At 44.8% G+C, this 23518-nt stretch overlaps 2 protein-coding genes across 13 annotated transcripts; both read left to right on the top strand.

Annotated features, from left to right (window-relative positions):
• The first annotated feature begins 2049 nt into the window (after positions 1–2049).
• Positions 2050–13828, top strand: LOC136447977 (dephospho-CoA kinase-like). 4 transcript variants are annotated; one of them, XM_066447133.1, is made up of 6 exons: positions 2053–2267; positions 2779–2861; positions 7589–7721; positions 9231–9434; positions 12032–12119; positions 12694–13828. In XM_066447133.1, exons 3-6 carry the CDS (start codon positions 7610–7612, stop codon positions 12971–12973), a joined length of 684 nt encoding a protein of 227 aa, XP_066303230.1. In that variant the 5' UTR covers positions 2053–2267; positions 2779–2861; positions 7589–7609; the 3' UTR covers positions 12974–13828. The 4 variants fall into 4 exon arrangements, with proteins under 4 accessions (XP_066303233.1, XP_066303230.1, XP_066303229.1 ...); XM_066447132.1 differs by lacking the exon at positions 2779–2861 and having other exon boundaries at positions 2057–2267; XM_066447135.1 differs by lacking the exons at positions 2053–2267; positions 2779–2861 and adding an exon at positions 2333–2351.
• A 614-nt stretch (positions 13829–14442) lies between these two features.
• LOC136447978 (uncharacterized) lies at positions 14443–17676 on the top strand. 9 transcript variants are annotated; one of them, XR_010757817.1, is made up of 6 exons: positions 14443–14606; positions 14764–14861; positions 15507–15567; positions 16167–16214; positions 16532–16791; positions 17127–17676. XR_010757817.1 is itself a non-coding variant. In XM_066447137.1 (6 exons), exons 1-5 carry the CDS (start codon positions 14745–14747, stop codon positions 16720–16722), a joined length of 339 nt encoding a protein of 112 aa, XP_066303234.1. In that variant the 5' UTR covers positions 14443–14744; the 3' UTR covers positions 16723–16791; positions 17127–17676. The 9 variants fall into 9 exon arrangements, 1 of the variants encoding a protein (XP_066303234.1); XR_010757816.1 differs by having other exon boundaries at positions 14443–14624; XR_010757815.1 differs by having other exon boundaries at positions 14443–14861; positions 16547–16608; positions 16704–16791.
• Positions 17677–23518: the final 5842 nt, after the last annotated feature.

Here is a 23518-nt window from a genome sequence, read left to right as displayed (position 1 = left end):
TCATGGAGATATGAGGTCTCCGAACTCTTGTTGCCTTTTGTTCTAACATTTTCAAAACCTTAGTAACAATCTAAATGTGATAAGTAACAGTTTAGAACACTTCCCAACATCTATTTAGTGTTCTAGATATTTCTAACGTCCAGAACACGAGATATCGAAACCGCTGCAATACCATAGCAAGCCGCTATAGAGCGCCCAAAATCTAATCATTTTGAGGTCTCAAGAAGACCAACCCATACCCAATTTTTTGGGGGGAGGGGGGCACACTTGTAAAGGTGCGTAAGCACCTGTTTTGTCCTCCCCTTCACTTTGGTGAAAAATCAAAATAAACAAATAAACAAATACCAAGCATTCTTGAATTGTCGTGTTCACACACACACGCACACACACACACACACACACAGACACACACACACACACACACACACACAGACACACACACATGCGCACACACACACAGACACACACAGACACACACACAGACACACACAGGCACACACAAACACACGAACGCTGACGAAAACATAACCTTCTAGGCGAAGATAATAAAATAGTAACCATCGAACATATAAAGGAGTAATAAATCATACATCAAACTCAAAATAACTCTAACAACTAAAAATCATAAAGCAATTGAGAGGCTCGATATAAGACACACATGTTGATTACAATACACAGAACAGCAAACGAGCAGGTGTTTACGAAAATCCTAAAACTATGATCCCCAATGTGTGCTTTTCCCCGAATCAATGGAAAGTTCCCTCGTTCGACCTGTATGAAGGTCTGGCATACGAAGGTTCTTTCAGAAAGTGGTGGGTATTGCAGGGAGTGAAGTGGCTCAACTTACAGTTCGGGGAAAAACTATAAAAGCTTTTATCAATGTCCACCAAATTTCAAATCAAAGTCGTCAGTTTCTTGTAAGCGGCACCCCGTTTTGAACGTCAGTAGATGTAGATAAAATGACTATTGTGTTAAGCCTAAATGTACACGGGACAACGTCAGCCGCCCCGGCCTCGCCAGAAAATCACTTCTTTTCTGTTGAAATGCGACAGAAATCCTCACCATTTATTTTGACAATGTCTTCCTAAATGTCATCGAATATTCAGGCTAGGGAGCACCACGGATTATGTCTTAACAACAGCAGAGCTCTGATCACAGCTCTGGCTTCTTCCTGCCTTACCTAAGTCTTTCTCGCCGCTCATCTGCGGATGTTGACAATTTTGCTACCCCATTTCCTCCCTACCGCGAAATCAGATCCCCGTATCGCATAATAGTCTATGGTAGGATTCGGACTCAAGTTCAACTTTCACCACAAAACAAGATCACGAGATCAAGGTTAAGGTTGATGCTCTGATTTATTCGCTTGAGTACCTAGTACACTTGTGAAACAAATCAAAGGGGCGAGTACGCCGCTCCCGGGATTCGAGCCCCGAACTCCCGATCCGCACGGCAACGCCTTAACCACTACGCTAAAAGGTCGCGACCAGTTAGCCTGGTCAGTTGGAGGCGCTTGAACCCCCACTGTTACACTTGTACCTCAGAGTTCACATGCTGAGGTGACTTTTGGCGGGATTTTACCCGACTTAGGGCGGACGGAGGGGCTTCTCCCCGGCAGTTGTAAGTTATATACACAGCTCAGTGCCAAGTACAATACAATACCATACAACCCCAGACGGGAACTGACACCAAAACAGTTGCTTGACTTGAAGACGGGTTACCGAGGCGGTTTGAACGTGTGGCTAAGACTAGAACATTTGGTACTCACGTGGGCTCCGTGACGTAGGGATAATGACCAGTAGGTCACGTGTTATCAGGGAGATCCGTTAGTGTTACAACCGCGCGCAAACTCAAAGCCATTAACTACGTCTTGGAAGATTACACAGGGGAGGTAGTTTCCAATACGATACGACCAAAAATCGTCCTTGGAAGACAGTGCGGCAATATTAAGTCGTGGCGACATGGCATACCTAGATCTATTGTAAATGAAACATCTTACAGCGCATGTGCAATCGTGATGCATGATTGTGGTCTAGGTAAGCCAGACATAACGTTAGATCCATACAGACGGTTAGACCTGTTTTCAGTATTTTCCATCACCTTCTGACCGTCTGACGTGTTGCAAAAACGTCCAGCCACAAGAAGCCCCTCCCCAGAGGTGCTGCTAAAATGGCAACGGAACCGGAAATAGTGACCCCGTGAATGCGGAAGTAAACACAGGGGAAAAGGGGATTGGAAGAAATTATGTGTCAGATTTCGCGGCAAATTGAGTAAGTAACGTTACTGTTTGCCTTTTTATTTGTAGTATCATTGTACCGTTACAGTGCTGTCTTTCTACGCGCAGTTTATGAATGGTAACGTAAACATTATTCTTTTCCACTATTTTTTTGTGTGATTGCATCCGAAGCTTCAAGTAAATTTTGACATGATCAACCCCCCTCCCTCAAATCAGGATATCTTACAAAGATGCATGTCCTCGAAAGGCCGTGTGAAAAATAACTTTATTTTTCATGCTGTAGTGCAAAACTACGAAAACCACGCCCTCCTTTTTCAGCACTCGGTTCCAGTGGTGGCTTCAGCACTGGAAAACCAGTACTGAACTTTTGTCAGCACAGGAAAACCAGTGCTGAGTGGAGTTCAGCACTGGAAAATTCGAAGCTAGCACTGGAAACCGAGTGCTGACAAATATTGAACGCACTACAAACTTAGTGCTGAGATACGTTACGGCGGTGACTTACTTGCGCTATTGCGATTATCCATAGCGCATATCTATAATTACAGATTTGACTATCGATGCCAATGCCGGGATAAAATCCTCGATGTGACCGATTTCTAAGATCTTCCTGGCGGCCAAAGTTTAAAGGGTAACTGTATCGCTGAACCGTTGTTTGGGGGCAATTTACAGACTCCAAGGATACCGGCAATTATAGATTTTACTTCCTTCTTGAATTTCAAAATGTTGAGCTACTGAACAAACGAACCAATACAAACCGTTATCTTCAAAAGAAAGAAAGTTGTTTAGTTGCTACACATCCCCATACCTATATCTACTTTTTACAATTGCACAATGAACAAAATGACAAAGTTGTGGTTTGCTTGAAATAAACTTGTTATTAACAAAGATTATTAGAATACTCAAGCAACTGGTGAAGAGTTTCAATCTCATCCAATTGCTTGAGTAATTATTTTTGGTGTACATTTATATAGTACCTGGGTGTCTAACATTCAAATTATAAACGTGGTCATTGTTTATTTTCAATGAATCACAAAAGTAAAGAAAGTTTACTAAGTTATCCTGCTGCATTTCTAACACTGATCTCAGCACTTCAGCACTGGTAAGAATAAGGTGGAATTCGTTTAACACCATCAATTTGCAGCTTTCTTTGTTGAATTTGCATACCCGGTAAACCTAGCCCGAGAGTCACCCTAGTACTAGTATTACTGTAGTTCCATGGCTCCCCCCTTCAGCACCTGCTAGTGAAGGGGCCGAGAATGGGAGCCCTGGAACTAACCTAGGATGACTCTCAGGCTACGGTAACCGCCAGTGTGAGTGCAACAAACCAGGTTTGTACTCAGTGCCAGCTGCATGTCCGGACAGGTTTATTTGATCCACTCCTGCTGCATGGGAAGGACCCCTTCTCTTTCCAATTATAAGTGTGGTGGGGAAATCCTTTAAGTTAAAGTGACCCGGGTGTCCTGAAAAGACGCATAGGGGTGGCGGCCCATCTCCATTTCTATAGCCCTTGGGCCACACACATTTGTGCAAGTCACTACAGCAGGGGTCTGATCCACTGGTACTAGTGGTAGTGATGTGTGTGTTTAACTACCATACTCTTTCCCAAATGTTGAGTGCTGAGCAGAGAAAGCAGTATGTACCATTTTTTAAGTCTTTGGTATGACCCGGCCAGGGTTCGAACTCACGACCTACCGTGTACAAGACGAACACTCTACCAACTAGGCCATTGCACCGGTCCTTTACGTGCTATCAATAAATGATGAGGTGTGGCTCTCCACAATTTTACATGGGACCTCCTCCATCAAGTTGATTAACGTCCTACCTGAGGGACGCCCCTAACTGAAAGTGCCTTTCCCAAGGGTACAACGTCAACTGGGCATGTCAGTGGATTCAAACCCAGCTCCTCTGGCTTCAGTACCAAACACTCTGCCAATACGGCACTTTATTAAAGGACAGAAAAGCATACACGTCCAACAATCACTTGGATGCCAAAACTTTCCTTTCAGTATGCATGTCAGCAATACACAACCTTTCATCTCAATATCAAATAAGTTTTAGATCAGGAATTCATGGTTGACCTTTTTGGCCAAAATCTTTTTTTAGACCAGCTTCTTTTAGATCTTGAGTGCACAATGTCATACAATATGGGAACAAGATCTTACAAAATACAACACTGTCTGTTATTCAATGAACACAAATATTTAAACGAAATATGCACCCTCCTTATCGAATTTTAATTCACCATTACTAGTACTTGGCCCACTCTAATTCAACATTGTGCATTAATTGTCTGTGATTTATTGTACGTTGGATTTGTCATGGTAACTTTTAAACTTTGAAACTTTATTCAGTATTTACAACTTCGCAGGTTTATTTGTAAACCTGAATTGCGTTGCAAATTTACACAACAACAAGTCAACATTACATAAGAAAATGAGCCATCAAAACTACACAGAGGCAAATTACACGGTCACAATAGATATGTAAAATCTGTTAGAAGAACGCTTACCATAGTCACATTAGATTAAATAAAATCTTGTTGACGATCATCGGGCAAATACTAAGCTAAAACATGAACAGATATAGAGATCATGGCAATCAATGTAACCTTTTGGCTCATTGTTGCCTCAATTTTAGAGTTCTGGGGAAGAAGAACTGTTCATGTCTCTTCGTATGGCTCAACGGTACTTTGTAGGCTGAAGTTTGTCTTAGATCGTACTTTAAGTGTCTCCAGATTTCACAAGGAACTGCCGGCAGGGGGGTGTGTCATCCGCCACCACCCTCCCGAGCTCACGCACGGATGCCTCGCGTCTCCGCTTCTCCAGGGTGGGCAGCTGGTCAGAGGGGATTCCTATAATCCTGCAGCAGGTTTTCTGTACCTTCTCGACCTCGTCAGACAGCCCACGAGGCAGTCCTCTCCACACCGTTGAGCCGTACTCTAGCTAGCACTGGCCGAATGAATGTTGTGTAGATCTGAAGGAGAACATCCACTGGCAGCCCCGCTCGCCTTGACAGCCGCAGGTAACTAATGTATACGTGGTCTTACTTTGGACAGCATATATATCAACGTGGAGACCCCAGGACAAGTCATTTATGGTGACGATCACACCAAGGAGTTTGAAGGACGAGACTCTCTCTATCGTTTCCCCGCTAAGCATGAGTGGTGGGGGCATGACAGCCTCCCTACGACAGCTAATAACCATGTCTTTGGTTTTTCCTACATTTGCTGCCATACTGTAGGATTTGGCCCAAGTGTCGACTTCTGTTATGGCAGCTTGCATTTGACCTGGTAGCGAACCCATCAGGAGCTCCGTGTTAGTCAGGTCGTCCGCGTACTGAACAGGGGTTACACTGATCGGGATCCCTCTGTCGAGACTGTTCATGGCAAGGACAAACAGTGATGACGAGATGATACCACCCTGAGGTGTTCCAGCTAGCACTGGTCGAGGCGCCGAAATACGCGATCCCCACATGACAACGCTGCACACGGTCACTCAGGTAACTTCTCACGCAACACCACAGGTCCCGTCTCATCCCCATTTGTGCCAGACTATGCAGAAGACTACCATGGTCTATTATGTCGAACGCGTGACTGAGGTCGACGAACGTGGTACGTTATTGGTTATCCTGAATTCATGGTTTTAACGATGAATTCCGGATAAAAGCGCTGCTGACTCATTATTCGCAGATCAAAGTCACATCTGAGCGCCCGGTTGTGTCGGTATTCACAGACCAGTTTCCTAGTTTTGCCAGACACCCCATTACAATTTAACATTGACATTGCCAGTCTGCCTGAATTTACCATTAGGCATTCTGGATCCCCACATGCAGACCCCCCTGCATTCCTGCCAGCTGGAATTTTGGTTTATTCCTGAGATGCCCTCACAGTCACAGTGAAAACGGCAGCCCATTCAGAACCCGGCACAGCGGCTCACGAAGCAAAAAAGAAGAAAAAAATGCCTAGTCATCATGATTACATACAGCTGCCTTTGGTAATCTTTATAACTGCTTTGTTTGCTGCACAAAAGAACGGCTTTACTTGATGAAGTCAGACGCAGCATTCAGAAAAAAACAGACGGCCCTCTTTACGACTGGGGGCTCAGTAGGCCTACGCATAAGCAAGAAAAAAACAAAAGTGATGACATTAAACCAGGATGGAGCAGCTCCATTGAAATTGAATAGTGATGAATTGCAAGAAGTGTCGCAGTTCACCTAATATTAAGGTAGCACTGCAAGCAAAGAAAATGACATCAGTTTGGAAATAAGGAAAAGAATTGGCCTGGGAGCTCGCTGCCACCTTTGCAAAGCTTAAAAGCTTAAAAGAGTATGGAAGGCCAGACACATCAAGCTCAGAACAAAAATCCAAATACACAACTCATGTGTGCTGTTGACAGTACGCTATGGCTCAGAAACTTGGCAAATGACAGTGAGGCAAGAAAAAAGCCTTGATGTAGCAGATCAGAGGTGGTTACGAGCCATTCTGAGGGTGAGATGGCAACAACAAATCTCCAACGAGGAAGTGCGCAGGAGAACGGGTCAACCCAGTCTGTCTACTCTGGTGTGCAGAGCACGAATAAGGTGGCTGGGACATGTTGTAAGAATGCCAAGGACATCCCTCCCGCATGGCATTAATCTGGGTACCACAAGGGTAAAGAAGGAGGGGAGGTCAACAAATCACATGGGAGAGAAGAGTCATGAGAGACCGGGAGGAACTGGGCTTCACTTGGGAGGGAGTGAGAAGGGAGGCACTGGACGGAAGAGCGTGGAATGCAGTGGTGGCCCGCATCGTCAACCGATGAACGTGGTGACTATGGTGATGATGATGAAAGGAAACAATTCTTGGGAGTTCGCTCTAACATCCTCGCAGGAATAGGACCCCGGTTCATGTCCTGAGGTCTGGATATCTCGGTTGGGGCTGGACCGTCTTTCGGAAGAGACCTATAAAGGGTCCCCTGTTTGAGGAGGTGGCTAGAGCATGTTAAAGGGAAACTCCTAAAACAACTATTACCAAAACCCTCCCTGTAGAAATATACCCTGCTACTGAAACAACAAGGAACTTACTGCCTGCATGTGCCACTACGCACTACAACTTACAAGGGTCTAAACCTACGAAACCTGCATGCATGTATGTATGTGTGCGTGTATGTGTACAGTGTGTGTGCATGCATGTATCTTAAGTTTGTACAATTTGTACATGCGTATACATGTATGTGTGTGTGTGTGTGTGTGTGTGTGTGTGTGTGTGTATGTACGTGTGTGTATGTGATGTGTTAGTGCACATGTGTGTATGCATTCATGTATATGTGTGTGTGTTTGTATGTACGTAGTCAAAGTGTTGTCCTTTCCTTCGTGCAGGACACCTGATTACCAGCCACCATGCTCCTTGTAGGCCTGACTGGTAGTATAGCCACAGGGAAGAGTACAGTGTCTTCCATGTTTAAAGAACTGGGGGTTCCTGTAGTGGATGCTGACCAAATAGCAAAGGATGGTAAGAGAACTTTTTATGTATCAAGTCTTCATGTATCCAATTCAAGAAGGTGCTGGCTACTATGTTTAAGGCTTATTTTTGGAATTTTTTACGCATCTCTCCAAATCTGATGACGTACCACAGCACCAACACAGTTTCCTGTTGTGTGAAGTCTGTGTGTCCATGGGTCAGTACTGACCGTAGTTGAATCCTTATTTCATATCTACCCTTGTACAGTCCTTATGTCACCTAGCAGGGTGGAAAATACTTTTTTTGGGCCACTTACAAAATTGCAAAATTTTTACTTGCAATTTGAAAAATAAACTTGCAATATCATTAACGTGCAATATCATAGTCGGTATGTAACTACTTTTGCTGTACATACATACTCAGCCTGACATAGCAACTGGTCATGTGACCCTTCAGCAGGGGACCTGTGATTGTTTTTTCCTCGTCTAAAGAAGAACTGTCTCTGGCGACGGAAGTGGATGATATGCTAATTAGCTTGCATTGGGCTGTTTCCTATACAGGAAGCAAAATTTCTATCATTTTCTTTGTAAACTTGCATGCAGTCAGCAATGGAAACATATTTTTCTCATCTGAAACCACTTATTCCGGCGTGACGCCCTGCCACCAGTGGCTACTTCTCAGGTATGCCCCTAATTCCTCAATCCCTGTGACATCCCCGGCGGCCACGAACATTGAGTTCAATCCCAGGATATTGCCCGTCTCTGTGCAGGCCTCAATCTCTTTCTTTGTTGACCATGTACCTAGCGTCTCATCTGCAGGGCAGCAGTTGTTGCAAACAGTAAAAATTTCTTTGCACGAAGAAAAGAGGCAGTTCTCCTGCCATTTTGAATTTGCGCGCACACGCACACCTCAATACAATCCTACGCCGCGGGTGTCCCGTGATCCCTTGCCAAACTGTTGTCTAATGTAGCATTAATGCCGCACTACGGGCTCCTTAGCGGAGCACATTGGGCATTAATGCTGGATTCCCTCTGCTCCCTTTGGAACAGAGCATTAATGCCAGCATACACCTCTGTCCATTAATCATCATTTATCACCCAGTCTTCTTGGACTGAAGGGGAAGTGGAAACCCTTTCTCCTGGCTGGTACCAGTAGGGGTGGTCACACCAAATTAACCCTCTGCCCCCTAACTACAGTCCACCCTTGTTAAAAAAACCCAGCTGTTGCAGGGTGCTAATGTATAGGTCAAGCATGACTAAAGGCCGTGGCAGAAAGCACTAATGCTGGAAAGATGCCAACTAATTGGTTCAAGCCTTGGTCCAAGGCATGGCTGCTAGGACATTGAGGGACTGGTATTTGGACAGCCATAATTACCATGAAATTACCATGGCAGTGTGCACTAACCAAGCATTAGTGCTGCATAAGTATTTCTGGCATTAATGCTACATTAGACAACAGTTTGGCAAGGGATATCTGCTGACCCTGTGTCTAAAGAGAACCGAACAACGATAGTCGTCTAAAGTGGGCCTAAGATGAAATCTGTCCCTTTAACCTCCACAGTTGTTGAACCAGGCATGCCGGCCTTCAACAAGATCCTGGCCCATTTTGGCCCAGAGATTTTGCAGGAGGACGGCCAGCTGAACAGAGAGAGACTGGGCCAGATCATCTTCAGTGACAAAAAGCAAAGGAAAGTGCTGAATTCCCTGACCCACCCTGCCATACACAGGCACATGGTCTGGCAAGTCATCAAGCTCTTCTGCCAAGGTACAGTTAGTTAGTCTGTTGATATTTATTTTGGTAGATAATTACTACTCTGGTCAGTTGGTTAGTTCTTTGCATAGTCTGTCTTTCATTTTCATCAGCTTCATTGAATGATGGATTGATTAACTGAATGCTTAATTGATTGATTGGTTAACTTATTAATTGATTAACTTATTGATTGATTGAAACAAGTGCCTACCTACCTCCCATGTATATGATTGTGTATCTCATAAAGTAAGCATTCTGGGATGTGGATGTACTGTATCAAAATTTTACATTCTAAGGAACAGTTTCATGCATAGTTATCTTCATGAAAAATGGAGATATAGTTTTTGGTGTGTGTGTCTGTGTGTTTCCGGATTTTTTTTTATTTATTTGCATAATTACTGCCAAAGTGCCATATTTCCTTTTTGGTAAATGGTGGAAATTATATATTTGTGACATGTGTAAGTAAGGTGTGGAATGTATATCAGTATGTGCAGATTATGTAAATGTGCAAGTCATTTGCATAATTTATGATTAAATGTAAACATTGTATTCTGTCGACAAAAATGACTTTTCCACATGCAATATATGTAATTTTGGTAGAGGAGACCATAATTATCTTAGCCCAGTACTAGTACTCGGAGTCGGAGAAGATTATGTTTTCTGTTGAGCCAGCTGTTGGGTGGGTCTGTATTAGTGCTGCGTACTGGTACTGTGTACTGGTACTGTTCCGTAAAAACTGATTAGGTACAGTTCCAAAATACCGGATCATGAAGTACCGGTACTGTACCGATATAAATTCACACCAGGTATGTGCTTATTTTGTGACTTATCTCCTGACCTCATGGCCTCATGCAACACCAAAGGTGACCAAAGTGACACCTTGGAACAACCTGTAACTGATTATAATATGCAACAGATCATTCAGGCAGGCCAGGAGTTTTGATAGCAAGGCCAAGAGAGTTTGGCGGTAGGAAACCTAGTTATTTTCTTTGAATAAAGATAGTGACATTATTGAAGAAGTTCAGAAGAACACATGCTAATTTTTCAAATTGTTCAGGTACAGTTTAGGACCAGTACCTAAACCTCTGTACCGGTACCTGTACCTGATGTTACGTTTAGGTACGCAGCACTAGTCTGTATGTATGTCAAGAGCATAACTCAAGAAAGCTTCGATGAATCTTTATGATTTTTGGTAGGTGTGTAGTGGTTGTGCAAAGGAAGGTCAAGTTTGAAAATGGTTCACCTTGCGTTTTTCAACAGTACTGCAGCGGACTACAGTGGATGGGTAGGGTTTACAGATTGGAAGGTCAAGTTCGATAATGGGCCTTCTAGCGGGTACTTAAGGTACTGCAGCGGAGCTTCAAAATTTGGGGGCATATTTTCTGAAAGTGCTATGGTCATGATTGTTGTGTGGTAGATAGATCATGCCACAGGAAGTAAGTTGTGTAAATAAGTTTGGGCCCCCTAGCGGCTTGTTTAGAACTGCAGTGAGTGTTTTTGTTTTGACATTCGGACATGAATAGCTTGTAGAGAGGTCAGATGGCACTTTACATAATCAATGACTAATTAAGCAAGTCAGGGAGTTATTTGCATAATTAGTAAGGAAAGTTTGTTAACCCACTGCATTTTATAATGGGACATGGGATAGTGTCAGGTCATATAAACAGAGGGCCTTGCCTAAAAGTACATGTAGGTCATATAAATAAACAGATGGGGCACTCACTATTCTCCAAGCAGAGGTGTGAGTCCGGCTGTTTTTTAACATGTTTTGTTTACTAGGCATTTTTGTCCAACACATGCATGGTTGGCGACATAACTAAAAGGGGAGAAAATAGAAAAACTGACGAAAAACACCTAAAAACATGTCAAAAACCAGCCGGACCCACTCCTCTGCTTGGAGAGAACAGTGCACAAAAACTGCACCACTGCTAGGTACGGAAAGTCACATATACTATGTCTTTCAAAATGTGTATGAAGAATAAAGATAAAGAATAAATATTTATTCTATTCATATATATTGACTGTACCATTTCATCATCACTTTCAACTTATAACACTGCAATATCGAACCTTTGTGGCCCATATTACATAGTTTTTTTTCATGACCAGTTTTATATCAGCACACTAGACAGATATACTAGTCCTGTACTACCAAATGATTTGTAACCCTATTTAGACTGGACTCCTTCGCCCCCCGCTCATAACTTTCAAACGGTATGGTGTATGATCAAAGTTGCAGGGGGTGATAAGCATGACATATTAATCACTCTCCACAATAAGCCTTTACTATTTGGCGAAGATAATGTGTTCGTGGAAATCTAGTTCAAAATAGATTATGCTAACTACAGCCTTATTGTTGAATGTAATCAGAAAATGTTGTATCTTTATGTCATTACCTTACCTTAGCACGCTACTTCCTCCCGTGCCTTTGCGGCACATCGGGCCGTCCTTTTTTACCTGTCGCTTTGTTGTGTTTCCCTCTTTGCCCTGTACCAGGAGCTTCCAGTGGCTTTATGTCATTAATCCCCCTAAAATAGTCATCTAATCTACATGTATTCTGTACCTCTTAAATTCTTTTCTGTTTAGTGAACTTTGTGTTTTTCTCTCTGCAGGTCACAAGTACACAATACTGGATATTCCGTTGCTGTTTGAGACTAGTAACCTGCACAAATACCTACACAGCACAGTGGTTGTGTCATGGTGAGTTACAATCGACACCCTTTCAAAAAATAAGTGCTTGAAACCTTTAATTGACTGTCCAGGAAATCTTTTTTCATATTAGGGTTCACCCACGACAGGCATCTGGTTGATCCTGCTTAAGATATTTGCATTCTTACCAGGGTTTGTCTGAATCCTGTCCTATTTCAATGCAGTTTAAACAGAAACCACTAGATGACATTAAGAACACAACATCATGTTGAACTCATTGTACAGACTGAGATACTTCACACTTTTATGGCATGTTTGCAACCATTGAAACCATTACACTGAGGGAGGTTTTGTTGGTGATATTATTGTGAAAAATGATGTGTAATCATGGAAGGGATCGCACACTCCTGGCTGAGACACCTTATGGAAAAGTTTGGTGCTCAGAAATCTGAACGAAGAAATCAAATTGGTGTGACTTTTATTAAGGTGCATTGTACATTTTTATTTGTCTTCATTTTAGTGATGAGGAAAATTTGATAAAAAATTCTATTATTCAAAATTTTCTTTAAACATGGTTGAACCAGCCCATGTTGATGAATCAGACAATCATGTGTCTTCTTTTCAGTGAGGAGGAAACACAGCTTGAACGACTCATGGCAAGAAACCATTATGAAGAAGATGAGGCCAGAAATCGGATCCAAGTGCAAATGCCGCTGAGTAAGAAAATAGAGCTGGCCGATTACATCATTGAGAACTCTGGAGACTTACAGTTTACAAAGGAGCAAGTCTTGGTGCTGCATCAGCGCTTGTGTACATCCTACAAAAGATTCATTTTCATGGTCGTACTGGGCATATTGGTTTTACTGTATGCGGTATTTTTCATTAGAAACATGTTGACTATTTGAGAAGGGATCTTTTGAATGTTCTAGAATTTGTAATTTTAGCTGTGACAATATGATCTAGTGATAGGATTTAGCATGCTCTCTTAAGTCAATTTGACACATATGTAGTATAGAGCTAGCATGGGAACAGGACAATGAAGAAGACAAACATTTAGGAGAACCTGGGTAATGTATAGAACTGCTGTCTTCTTTCCCTAGTGGCCACCATGAAATTTTAGTACATATTACGGTATAATAATAAAGAATGTTATGAAAGGCTATTGATAGTGACCAACAACGTTAAGTCATGCCAATAGATGTGTACTTTCTTTCTAATACATCCGTTCTAACAGTACAGATATTGTTAATTGCTTATACCCTATTTTGAATTACTTGCTTACACCCAATTTTGAATTACTTGTATGTTTAAAAATGCTCATAACTGTGAACCTACTATATTAAGCTATGCATCGCCATCCTGCAGGTCAATCCATAAGTGCAGCTTCACTGAGATGTTTTCTCACTTCAGCAATGCTGGTGAGAATCTCACTGAAAATGTCAATGTTAGCCACTATGTCATGGTTGCCAAGGTTACCAACTGATGAGGGCATGGCTTGAATTTGCCGGTGTGCTATTGGCTGAGACCTGTTTCCTGATGCCAGAGGAAGTCTTTACATTCCCAGAAGAACATCATTCTGTAAATTGAAATTTGATCATTCCCAGAGCTTAATCTATGTACAACAGGCATAAAAGACAATTTTCTTTGCAATAGTATGATAGATGAACAACATGATGTTAATAATGATCGTTACATTCATTCCCAAACTGTTGTAAGCTCTATTGTGAACCCCAAGATATTAAAGACATGTTTCACCTTCACATTTCTACCAAAAAGGATGTGATTTGTACAGTCGTTTTCGTGCAGATATTTGTTCTGGAAAGTTTTGTGAATTTTCAGCGCAATGAGAAAGTAATCATACGGTGGCCCACAGGAACACCGCAAGTTTTTATTTTATTTCTGGGTTTATTTTTCATTTTTTTCCTGCTTGGAAATTTTTTTTTTTTTTTTTTGTGGTGCAAATTTTTTTTTGTTTTTTTGCTGGGCATATAATGTACCCTCCCCGACAACGCAACGTCAAAGGTCGTGTGACGGGTGGACGTGACTCTGGAATCCTAAGTTATTTAAATATATCTACAGTTGTATATATGTATCTCATAGAAATGCATTGTTACACTCTAAGTTCAACTTGTTCCGTACCCTCCCCGGGACAACGCACCGTCCCCAGGTCAAAGGTCGTGTCCAGGCCGGGGTGCATGGGGGACATGCCACCGCGTGCACAATTTGACAGACTGACTGAATCGTAAGCATTTTGGTACAATTCTTACATTCTCACACCCCAGATGTAATTTGTTCTATATAATTAATTGTCAGCACCAAAATGGTGGGAAATTTTCAGATTCAGAACCTGATGTTTTTGCTGTACCTCCTTGACTCCATCTGAGATCTACTCCGAGCAAGAGTATACAGTATATTTCGTCTGTCGTGGCCCTACATCCGGGACATCGTCTGTGGCGGCCAAATCGCCTGTGGTGGCCATATTACGTCACTGCAACTTCACAGACCAAGATGGCGGCTTCGGATGGCGAGAACAGAGTAGTGAGGGCGGAATTTGACGTGATAACCCTTAATTCTGCTGGAAGTTTATGTCGTTTTGTGTACTACGTGAGGTTTTATGATTCGTCAGCATTACGATGGCATGTTTCATGGCCTGGTTTGCCATAATATGACTGTACTATGACTCATTTTGGAGCAGAAGATCGTACTACGCATATAGAGAGACCACGTCTGGCGAAACAACAACAACAAAGCTATGAACAGCAATGTAAAAGATCCATCTTGCAGTTCTTCAAGGTAAAATTATTTAATTGTGTGCAATGCACTTCTACTTGGGGCAAGGAGCCATCCACAATCTATATTCATTAATCAACTACTAGTTATTTTTCTGTCCTGTGATTCTGATCATGATCTGTAAAATTTAGTATTAATCATTATAACGTATGTTCTTATAAAAGTTACATTATAATTTATAGTTAAGTATTCAGATCACAACATGCATGTTTCATTTGCTCTTCTGGCTGCTTATACTGAGTTTAAGTCACATAACAGAAGTTTAGGAATTTCAAAATTATACAGTGACACGAAATCAGCCCTAATCAAATGTGCACCAAGTAGTTACATTACAGTAACATATGACGTCATTCTAAATGATAATTAACAAGCTCTCCATGATGCCCTACCCCTGACACCACCAATGATCATAGCATATTGGGTACCACTGTAAAGGGTGATGAATATTATTTAAAGCAGATTTGCTTGATGTACTGTAAATCATATAATTGTATTAGGTTTAGAAATGGTTCACAATGTGTTCTACAATAAAAATGTTCTTTGTACATCTCTGACATCCAAGGACCTAAGGTCTAAGTCCCAGGTTCCAAGTATTGATCATTTCCTGATATTAAATGTGTTGTATTTACTTTTGTGCTCCTGTCCTAGGGTATAACTATGGCTCTGCAAGACACATACGACTGGCTGGAAAAACATGCTGGATAATGAGGTAATTTTGCCTGTAGAATTTTTTCACTGAGAAAGCTTAATAAAGGCCTCTTGCTTTTACCAACTATTATACTTACAAGTACTTTCTGGGCTTGAAATACAGGGTGCATGTGCACTTTTGTGCACCCAGTACGGCAATAAGATGCACACTCTAGCTGAACTCAACTGGCTTAATGACAAAGTAAGCACGCTTATGTGTTCATGTACCTTGTAGAAAATCTTTTTACACACAGTGAGTAAGAAAATATGGAGAATAGGATGGAAGTCCATTTGTGTTGACATTCAAATACCAACAACACTTGAATGATACTCAGCGTTTGTGCTATATGGTAGGAGGCCCATGTATTATATATGTGTGTTTGTGGCATATGTTGTAAATTTTGATTTATCAGCAGTTGTGCTATGTTCATCATTTTAACTGCAAACTCATAGCATTACACATGAGACATGACTTTCAACCATGAAGTTGAACCCTCCTAACATGAAATTAATTCCTCACAAACATAAGACAATCGTTAAATCCATTTGTTTAACATATAAATGTACAATGAAGGTTTCAATTTACATGGTTTAAAGGTTGTTTTTCTTTATCTTCAACAGATCATCAATGTTTACATGAATATGATTATGGACAGAGGTAATATTCAGGTGGGTGTATAACTTGTTACAATGAATCTTTTACTTCCTAAACAGATGTAAAGTGTCCATAGCCCTATGTTTTGGTATTCTGTGTTAACTTTGTTATTTATGTGTTGTGTTCAGGAATTGGGCATGAGAAGCAAATGCATCAAGTATTATGACTCCATGGGTGGGATGGGTTGATTTATTTTGTCTTTTACCATGCAATGGGATTGTTCACCATACAAAGTGTACATGTAGCTTCACTATCCAGAAAACATTTGGACTGAGAACATTAACATACTGCTGTCTAAACCTTTGCTTTGTTTTTACTTTATCACCAACAGATTACCAACAAGCAGAGCACAAGGACAAGAAGGAAAGCAACTTGGACTTGTCTGATTGGACATCACAGTATCCTGAGGTAAAACTGTCAGTTTGCTTGTTATTTTAGGATGTGCTTTAGACAAGAGTCTGTAAGTCTATCTGATACTGTTGGGATCTCTGTTTCTTCTGCAGAACATCCAACAGCAGATGAATGCTAGTGACTGTTGCCTGTAAATTCGCTGAGTACGCCAGTTGGGACACAAGCATAATCTTTGACCAGGTAGGCATCATTCTGCTCTATGATTCTATGAATATGTTCGCCTTGGCTTATGATCAAAAGGGCTATGTAAGTTGGTATCTAGACCTTATTTAAATAGTGTTTGCAATCTATGTTTGAGGGTTTGAGGAAAATATGGTAGTACGCTGGATTCATACCATATTCCCACTATCTTGGCCAGTTGTGGCACTGTGAATTCATTATAACAGTTCAATTTGAATACATTTCATCGTTTTATTCATTGTCTCCCATCCATGATTGTTGGAATACCCATCTACCTTAATGATAACTTATAATGTACAAACAGTGACAAACAAGTACTGTATTTCTCCTTACAGACACACATGGCCTACCTCAGAAGAAGCATGGTATGGGAGATCCTCAATAACAAGTTGTTATAATAGCAGCAGTCCACTTACTTATATTAGTGACCATTATGTAAAGGTGACAAATTTTTACAGAACAAGTTACAGACAGCGTGCTGTCAATGCCATGTCATTTTCCAATCGAGATTAATGCATCATTGATATCAGGAGTATGGTAGCCGGTTGTATATGGAGAAAGTTACAGCAAATCAATGTGAATATCCATGTATGGAAAACATCTTTGATATGATTTTTCACCCGTTTGCTTTCCTTATATAAAGTTAATTGCATCATTGATGTCAGGAGCATGATAGCCGGTCGTATACACTTTTGGAGAAAGTGACACAAATCAATGTGTATATTTATCTTATTCTATGTATGGAAAAACATCTTTGATATGACTTTTCTATAATAAGTATAGGTATACTGTTAATTTCATCATTGTGCTTTTTTTAAGTCAGCTAAAATAAAGAAAGTCTGTGTTCCTATCCTGAAATAAAGTTCTTTCCACCCTGGATGTCAATCACTATAGATGTTGTTTTTATGATTGCATCCTTGATGCATGTGAAGCACAGGGCATTTTATAATACTGATACTAGTAATAGGTAGTATTCAAAAGGATATTTCACACCCATTGCATTTATAGCACACTGCTGATAGATATTGAAATAATAGTATGAGTGTTATGAAAATGACAGAGACCAAAAGGTCCAGTTATAAATGCTTTTTCATAGTAAAGAGTCAGCATTTTGAATTTCAGCCTCTCCTGGCACTCCGGCAATGTCCTGGGGGCTTGGCTCTTTGAGATAAGTTCAATTTCAGCCAGTCCTGGCAGTCTGACCTAAGCATGACCTGGGGGCATGGCTTAACAAGCACACTGGTGTTAATATAGATACTGGGAATACTGTTACGTGTAATAGTACATGGGTAGTGTAGATTATAAAAAGTCTAGTTATAGATTGACAACATGTATGTATGAAAAATACAGTATACAGTTCACCATTAATTTGGAAACCGTTATGTCTCGAGCTCTGTCATGAAGAACAGTGAAGTGAAGTGTGAAGAAGACCACCTGTCCAAGAAGACTGCTTTTCTTCGGTCCCAAGGTGGTCGTCTTAGACAGTACTGTACTTGTGTACTTATTGGGACATATCTCTCCATAAAATGTGGGCTTCATAGACGGTAGCAATCACATATTACAGCGGAACTGAAACTTTCGAGAGAGAGAGGCTTGACGCGATTGAAGGTAAAACCGACCCTCGGCCAGACGTTGCCCAGGGACTGACCCTGGGCCGCTGAGTGCGTTCGAAGAGTACTGCAATTCACATTACTTCTCGCAGCTGCTGGTTGTTTCTTCATCGATCGACACAAGAGCCAAGTGATCCACCGCTAAATGTTGTCGTTTTTCTTTGATTTTACATCAAAAGCCTCTAGGCACCGTCGTTTCAGAGACAGGGAAGTCGCCCTTCCAGGTGATGGACGGCGAACAAGTGGAAGGGCTGGGGGTCGCACCGCGAACCGGTACCCGCCGGGAAGACCGCTGCGGCCCCTAGACTCCGGCCGGCCCGGGCCAGGAATGACGGGGTCAATTGCGCCCGCCCTTCTTTTGAAGACCTCGGGGAGTGTAACAACCAGTCGTCGCCGGTGGCTGGCCGGCGGCGACCGAGAGCAGTTTTCGCCCTCTGCCCGAAGGAGGCCTTGGACCGCGGGACACCCGCTCGAAGTCCGACGTTTAAGGATAGGTAACTCGCCCGCTAAACCGATTGCATCGAGGCACAGACCACAACACCGTGCCGGGGTGCAAGAGAAGAGCCGTCTCACCTAGGCCCCGCCGTGAGACTCAACCATACCACGCAGACGAATCCTAGTCAACTCGCCCCAAGTCCAACTCGCCCTAACTATTCACTACCAACTCGCCCCAAATTAGGGCTTATTAAACTTGGTTTTATACGGGTTTTATAGAGCAGAGAAGACAAAGAAGGAAAGAAAGACAGCAACCTTAGATCTCCTCAGATCTCCTCTGATGTCCAAACCGTGGACGAGACTGTCACGCCAGGATTGGACTTCAGAGCCACATGAGAAGTTGACGAATCCAGAGTTCTACCATCATCTGAAAATACTGGTTTTATATGCATGAATCCTACTTCTAAATACTAGTATTACTTGTACATGTGCTAACAAAACGGTGTGACTCTAATTCAACATTTCTTTTTTGCTGAGCACGTATTTAGCAACGTACTCGGCTGGCGGACCCGGTCGGCATGTCGGCCCGCCGTGCCACCGTGTACGGCCGCTAGCTCTAGTCTCACCCGGCTAGACATACAACATGGCCCGCCGGCGCCCCCGGCATTCATCAGCGTTAAATGCGCAGAGAAGAGAAGGTTGAAATTAGAGTCACAAGGCTTTCTTAGCATGTAAAGTAATATTTAGAAGTGGGGCGAGTTGGTAGTAAATTGTTGGACTTGGGGCGAGTTGACCTGTTAGCCCACGGAGACTCACGACGCGACGCCCCTCCGCCAGGATGTTTGCGGCCCCAGTTGCGCTCGCCCGCCCAAACTTTTCACCGGGAGGACCTGACTCCGTCCTCGACGAGGCTACTCGGGGTGGCTCGCTGGTTTAGCAGGGTAGCAGGGTAGGGAACGACGGGAACTCGAGGCGCCCGACAAAGCTCCAAGGGAGCTGCCGGGTCCGACGCCAAGCGGGTCGGCATGGGCGCTCCTGGCTCTCCGCCTGCGCTGTCCAGGACGTCGACGTCTGTCCGCACCCCGCCGGCCGAGCATAGATCGCAAGACCGATCGGCCGGCGTCGAGGTGTGCAGACTCGCCAAACTTCTTCCGTGCGGACCGGTTCGACGGCGGCCACGTCCCCGCGGAATGTGCCTGGTGCCTTCGGGTCTCGCTGCGCCCGCTGTCGGACCGAGGACAAGCAATCGACCGCCACGCTGCCCCACGCCTTTCGGGGCAGGGACAGGGGCCGCGCCGGGCACTGGCCCCTTCGCGTGTTGTTTCCACCGAGACGGACTGTTCCCATTGCGTTACAACGGCCCGCTCGTCGTCGGCGACGGGTGCGCCAGGCAGCTGCAGGGAGGCCGAAATCAGCGGCGATGTCCGGTCGCCCACCCGACCCGTCCTAAAACACGGATGTAGTACAAAACCAAGAGGGACAATGAAGGGTGTGAAGGGCCGTCCGTCGGTCCGAGGTGGGATCCCTGCCGTCGCCGCTCGAGTGGAGCCGGGCCTTGAATGCGAGTGGTAAGCAGAACTGGTGCTGCGGGATGAACCGAACGCCGGGTTAAGTAAGGCGCCCAATGCGGACGCTCATCAGGCCCCAGAAAAGGTATTGGTCGATACAGACAGCAGGACGGTGGCCATGGAAGTCGGAATCCGCTAAGGAGTGTGTAACAACTCACCTGCCGAATCAACTAGCCCTGAAAATGGATGCGCCGGAGCGTCGAGTACATGCCCGGCCGTCGCGGCAGTATGTTCCGGCCGAGCCAAGCCGCGACGAGTAGGAGGGCCGCCGCGTTGAGCGCCGAAACCTAGGGCGCGGGCCGCCCACGCGGGCCGCCCACGCCCGAAAGGCACATTTAATTTGCGAACCCGGAGATGGGCGCCCGGCCTCGCACTGGGTCGTCCAGTGCGGCAAGGAAAGCGAACCCGGAGACGTCGGGCTGGGCCCCGGTTAAGACCGTCGTGAGACAGGTTAGTTTTACCCTATTGATGAAGTGTTGTTGCGATGGTTATCTTGCTCAGTACGAGAGGAACGGCGCAGGTTCAGGCATTTGGTTCAGGCGCTCGGTTGATGAGCCGGTGGTGCGAGCCTACCATCTAAGGGATTATGACTGAACGCCGCTAAGTCAGAATCCAGCCGAGAAAGCAACGATATGCTTGGCGCCTCCTTCGGAGTAGCCTGGTATTCAAACCTATTATAGCTCCCGAGGCGATACCGCTCTCCCGCAGGGAAAAAGTCTAGTCCGCCGGCGATGCATGTCCTTGGTGCTCAGGCCTGTCCTGAGGGAGGAGCGCCGTTCCGATGTCAGAGTCCGTGCCTGTGTGCGCTGGGCTGCCCTGTCCGCTGCCGCCAGAAGTAGTATCGGTGCGTGGACGGTGGCCGACCTCGTTCCGATGTGCAGTTAAGGGGCGGCAGGCCTGTGAAGGCCGTACCGATGCGGTGTAAGTGCGGGGACGGTGTCCGACCCCGTTCCTATGTGCAGTTAAGGGGCGGCAGGCCCGTGCAGGCCGTACCGATGCGGTGTTAGTACGGGGACGGTGCCCGACCCCGGTCTGATGTGCAGTTAAGGGGCGGCAGGCCCGTGCAGGCCGTACCGATGCGGTGTAAGTGCGGGGACGGTGTCCGACCCCGTTCCTATGTGCAGTTAAGGGGCGGCAGGCCCGTGCAGGCCGTACCGATGCGGTGTAAGTGCGGGGACGGTGGCCGACCCGTTCCGATGTGCAGTTAAAAGGCGGCAGGCCCGTGCAGGCCGAAGGATGTACTGATGCGGTTTACGGGGACGGTGGCGCTCCTCCAGACCGTTGCCGGCCCGATCGAGAGGACAGCCCGCCGTATGCCCCGCCACGCCACGCCGCGCCGCTCACGCCGTGCACTCTGAATCCCACAAGGGGGAGAGGACACGCGAGAGACACCGGCAGACCACCGAGTCCGTCGCTGCCGTAAGGTGGGATCGCGCCGTAAAAGTGGCCGCGAACCCTCGGGAGCCTGAACGCAGAATTCCCGGCCACACCTGACCGTTGCTTCCCTTCAACACCCGAGCCGCCCTGTCATGCAGGAACGGTCCCGCACTCTCATGACCGACTGTTCGCCGAGGAGGCGGACGGCCGGGTCTCCGACCACCGAGTCCGGAAGGCTTACTCGCACGCAGACGGAAGGCCGGGCAAGCCGTTGCCTTTGGGCCGGGTCGCTCCTCCGAGGAGAAAGACGGACCCGGGCTTCGCCTCCACGGAGGATTGCCCCGGCGCTCGTTCCGGTCGCCCTTGGCACGGTCGTCTTCACCCGCAGGAGTGGAGGAGCGGCCGCCTTCCAAGCCAGTTGTCGATCTCTGGCTGCCCTCGCGGGGAGTGGCAGCCTTGTCGGCGGGGTAACAAAACGACTGGCGAGAGAGTGTGCGATTTCTCGCCGTCATTTCCCGACCCAGTAAAAAAATGACCACTTTCTCAAGGTAGGATTAGCAACCTTCTTTTCAATGTAAAACCACCGCAACTTGGTCACATCGGAGGCCAGAGGCGACCTCTCCCGCCGGCCGCCCACACCCTAGCCGGTCCCCGCCCGAGCCCGTCACGCCGCCACCCCCGCTACCATCGGGGCCGCCTGACACCTCACGCACCCTGATCGGTCGCCTGGCGGAGCCACGAAGCCGTCCGCGGTGGTCCGACTTAGCCGGGTGATTTGGGCAGACTCCCTGCCGAAATTCCAATTTGATCAATTTCATTCAGGATCCATTTAATTCCACTTCGTTCGATTTCGTTTAATTTGATCCATTTCGTTTTATTTAATTCCATTTCGTTTATTTTCGTTCAAATTCATTCCACTTCGTTCGATTTCACAATGGAAAATAAATCATATTTCATCAATTCGTAATGAATCTTTTTTAGTTGATATAACAAATTAAGAATCAGTGCGTGCACACTGCCTAGCCTAGATATAGAAAAAGGTCGGTATTGTAATGTAATTTAGCCAACCAGAGACGATGTCCCTCATGTCAAGATAGCGTCGAAGATGAATATCATTTTCTAATGTCCAGCCTATACTAGTACTGTAGAATGTGTAGATAGGCGAAAATATGATCACCTGTAAATCTAGTATCCAAAAAACTTGCCAAAGACAAACACAGACATTTTCAAGCTACTTATATATATCTACGCACTTAAGCCAATGCATTTGTAGCGCTTTACAAAAGAGAGAATGTATTGTAACAGACAGAAACGTTTAACACACAGTATGTCATTACGCCTTTTACGTCCATATCCCTATAGTCATAGTTTTTAGAATAGACTATGCTTATAAATTGCTTTGTCATTCTTGCCATACATTGTACCATGTACAGCTGTCGAGGAATAAAGTTCATCCATCCACTTAATTCCATTCGATTTTGTTCCATTTCGTACGATTTCGCACTTCCTGCAGCTGTACACCCCCACTCACTCATCCTCGCATACTCTGGGAATGGCAAGTGGCGCCTCTAGCTCTGCATACTGTCCTCCACGCCGTTCTGTTTGGGGCCGCACACCCCTACACAAATGAAATGGTACATTCCGTCTGTCGTGGCCCGCCTGTCATGGCCCGCCTGTCATGGCCATACTCGCCACTCGGAGACATCCCCCGCTCTTAGTAGATCTCAGATGCCTTGA

The sequence above is a fragment of the Branchiostoma lanceolatum genome, chromosome 13 (genome assembly GCF_035083965.1).
Source record: "Branchiostoma lanceolatum isolate klBraLanc5 chromosome 13, klBraLanc5.hap2, whole genome shotgun sequence".
NCBI lineage: Eukaryota > Metazoa > Chordata > Leptocardii > Amphioxiformes > Branchiostomatidae > Branchiostoma > Branchiostoma lanceolatum.
Note: the sequence above shows the minus strand (reverse complement) of the source record. Positions and strands in the feature narration are given on the sequence as shown.

Excerpts from the sequence above, each read along its gene's own strand:
- LOC136447977 (XM_066447133.1), top strand. The coding sequence starts at position 7,610 with ATGCTCCTTGTAGGCCTGACTGGTAGTATAGCCACAGGGAAGAGTACA. Across the intron at positions 7,722-9,230 it reads TGACCAAATAGCAAAGGATG|TTGTTGAACCAGGCATGCCG; the intron begins GTAAGAGAACTT and ends TAACCTCCACAG. Across the intron at positions 9,435-12,031 it reads CATCAAGCTCTTCTGCCAAG|GTCACAAGTACACAATACTG; the intron begins GTACAGTTAGTT and ends TTCTCTCTGCAG.
- LOC136447978 (XM_066447137.1), top strand. The coding sequence starts at position 14,745 with ATGACTCATTTTGGAGCAGAAGATCGTACTACGCATATAGAGAGACCA. Across the intron at positions 14,862-15,669 it reads CCATCTTGCAGTTCTTCAAG|GGTGCATGTGCACTTTTGTG; the intron begins GTAAAATTATTT and ends CTTGAAATACAG. Across the intron at positions 16,215-16,531 it reads TGGACAGAGGTAATATTCAG|ATTACCAACAAGCAGAGCAC; the intron begins GTGGGTGTATAA and ends TATCACCAACAG.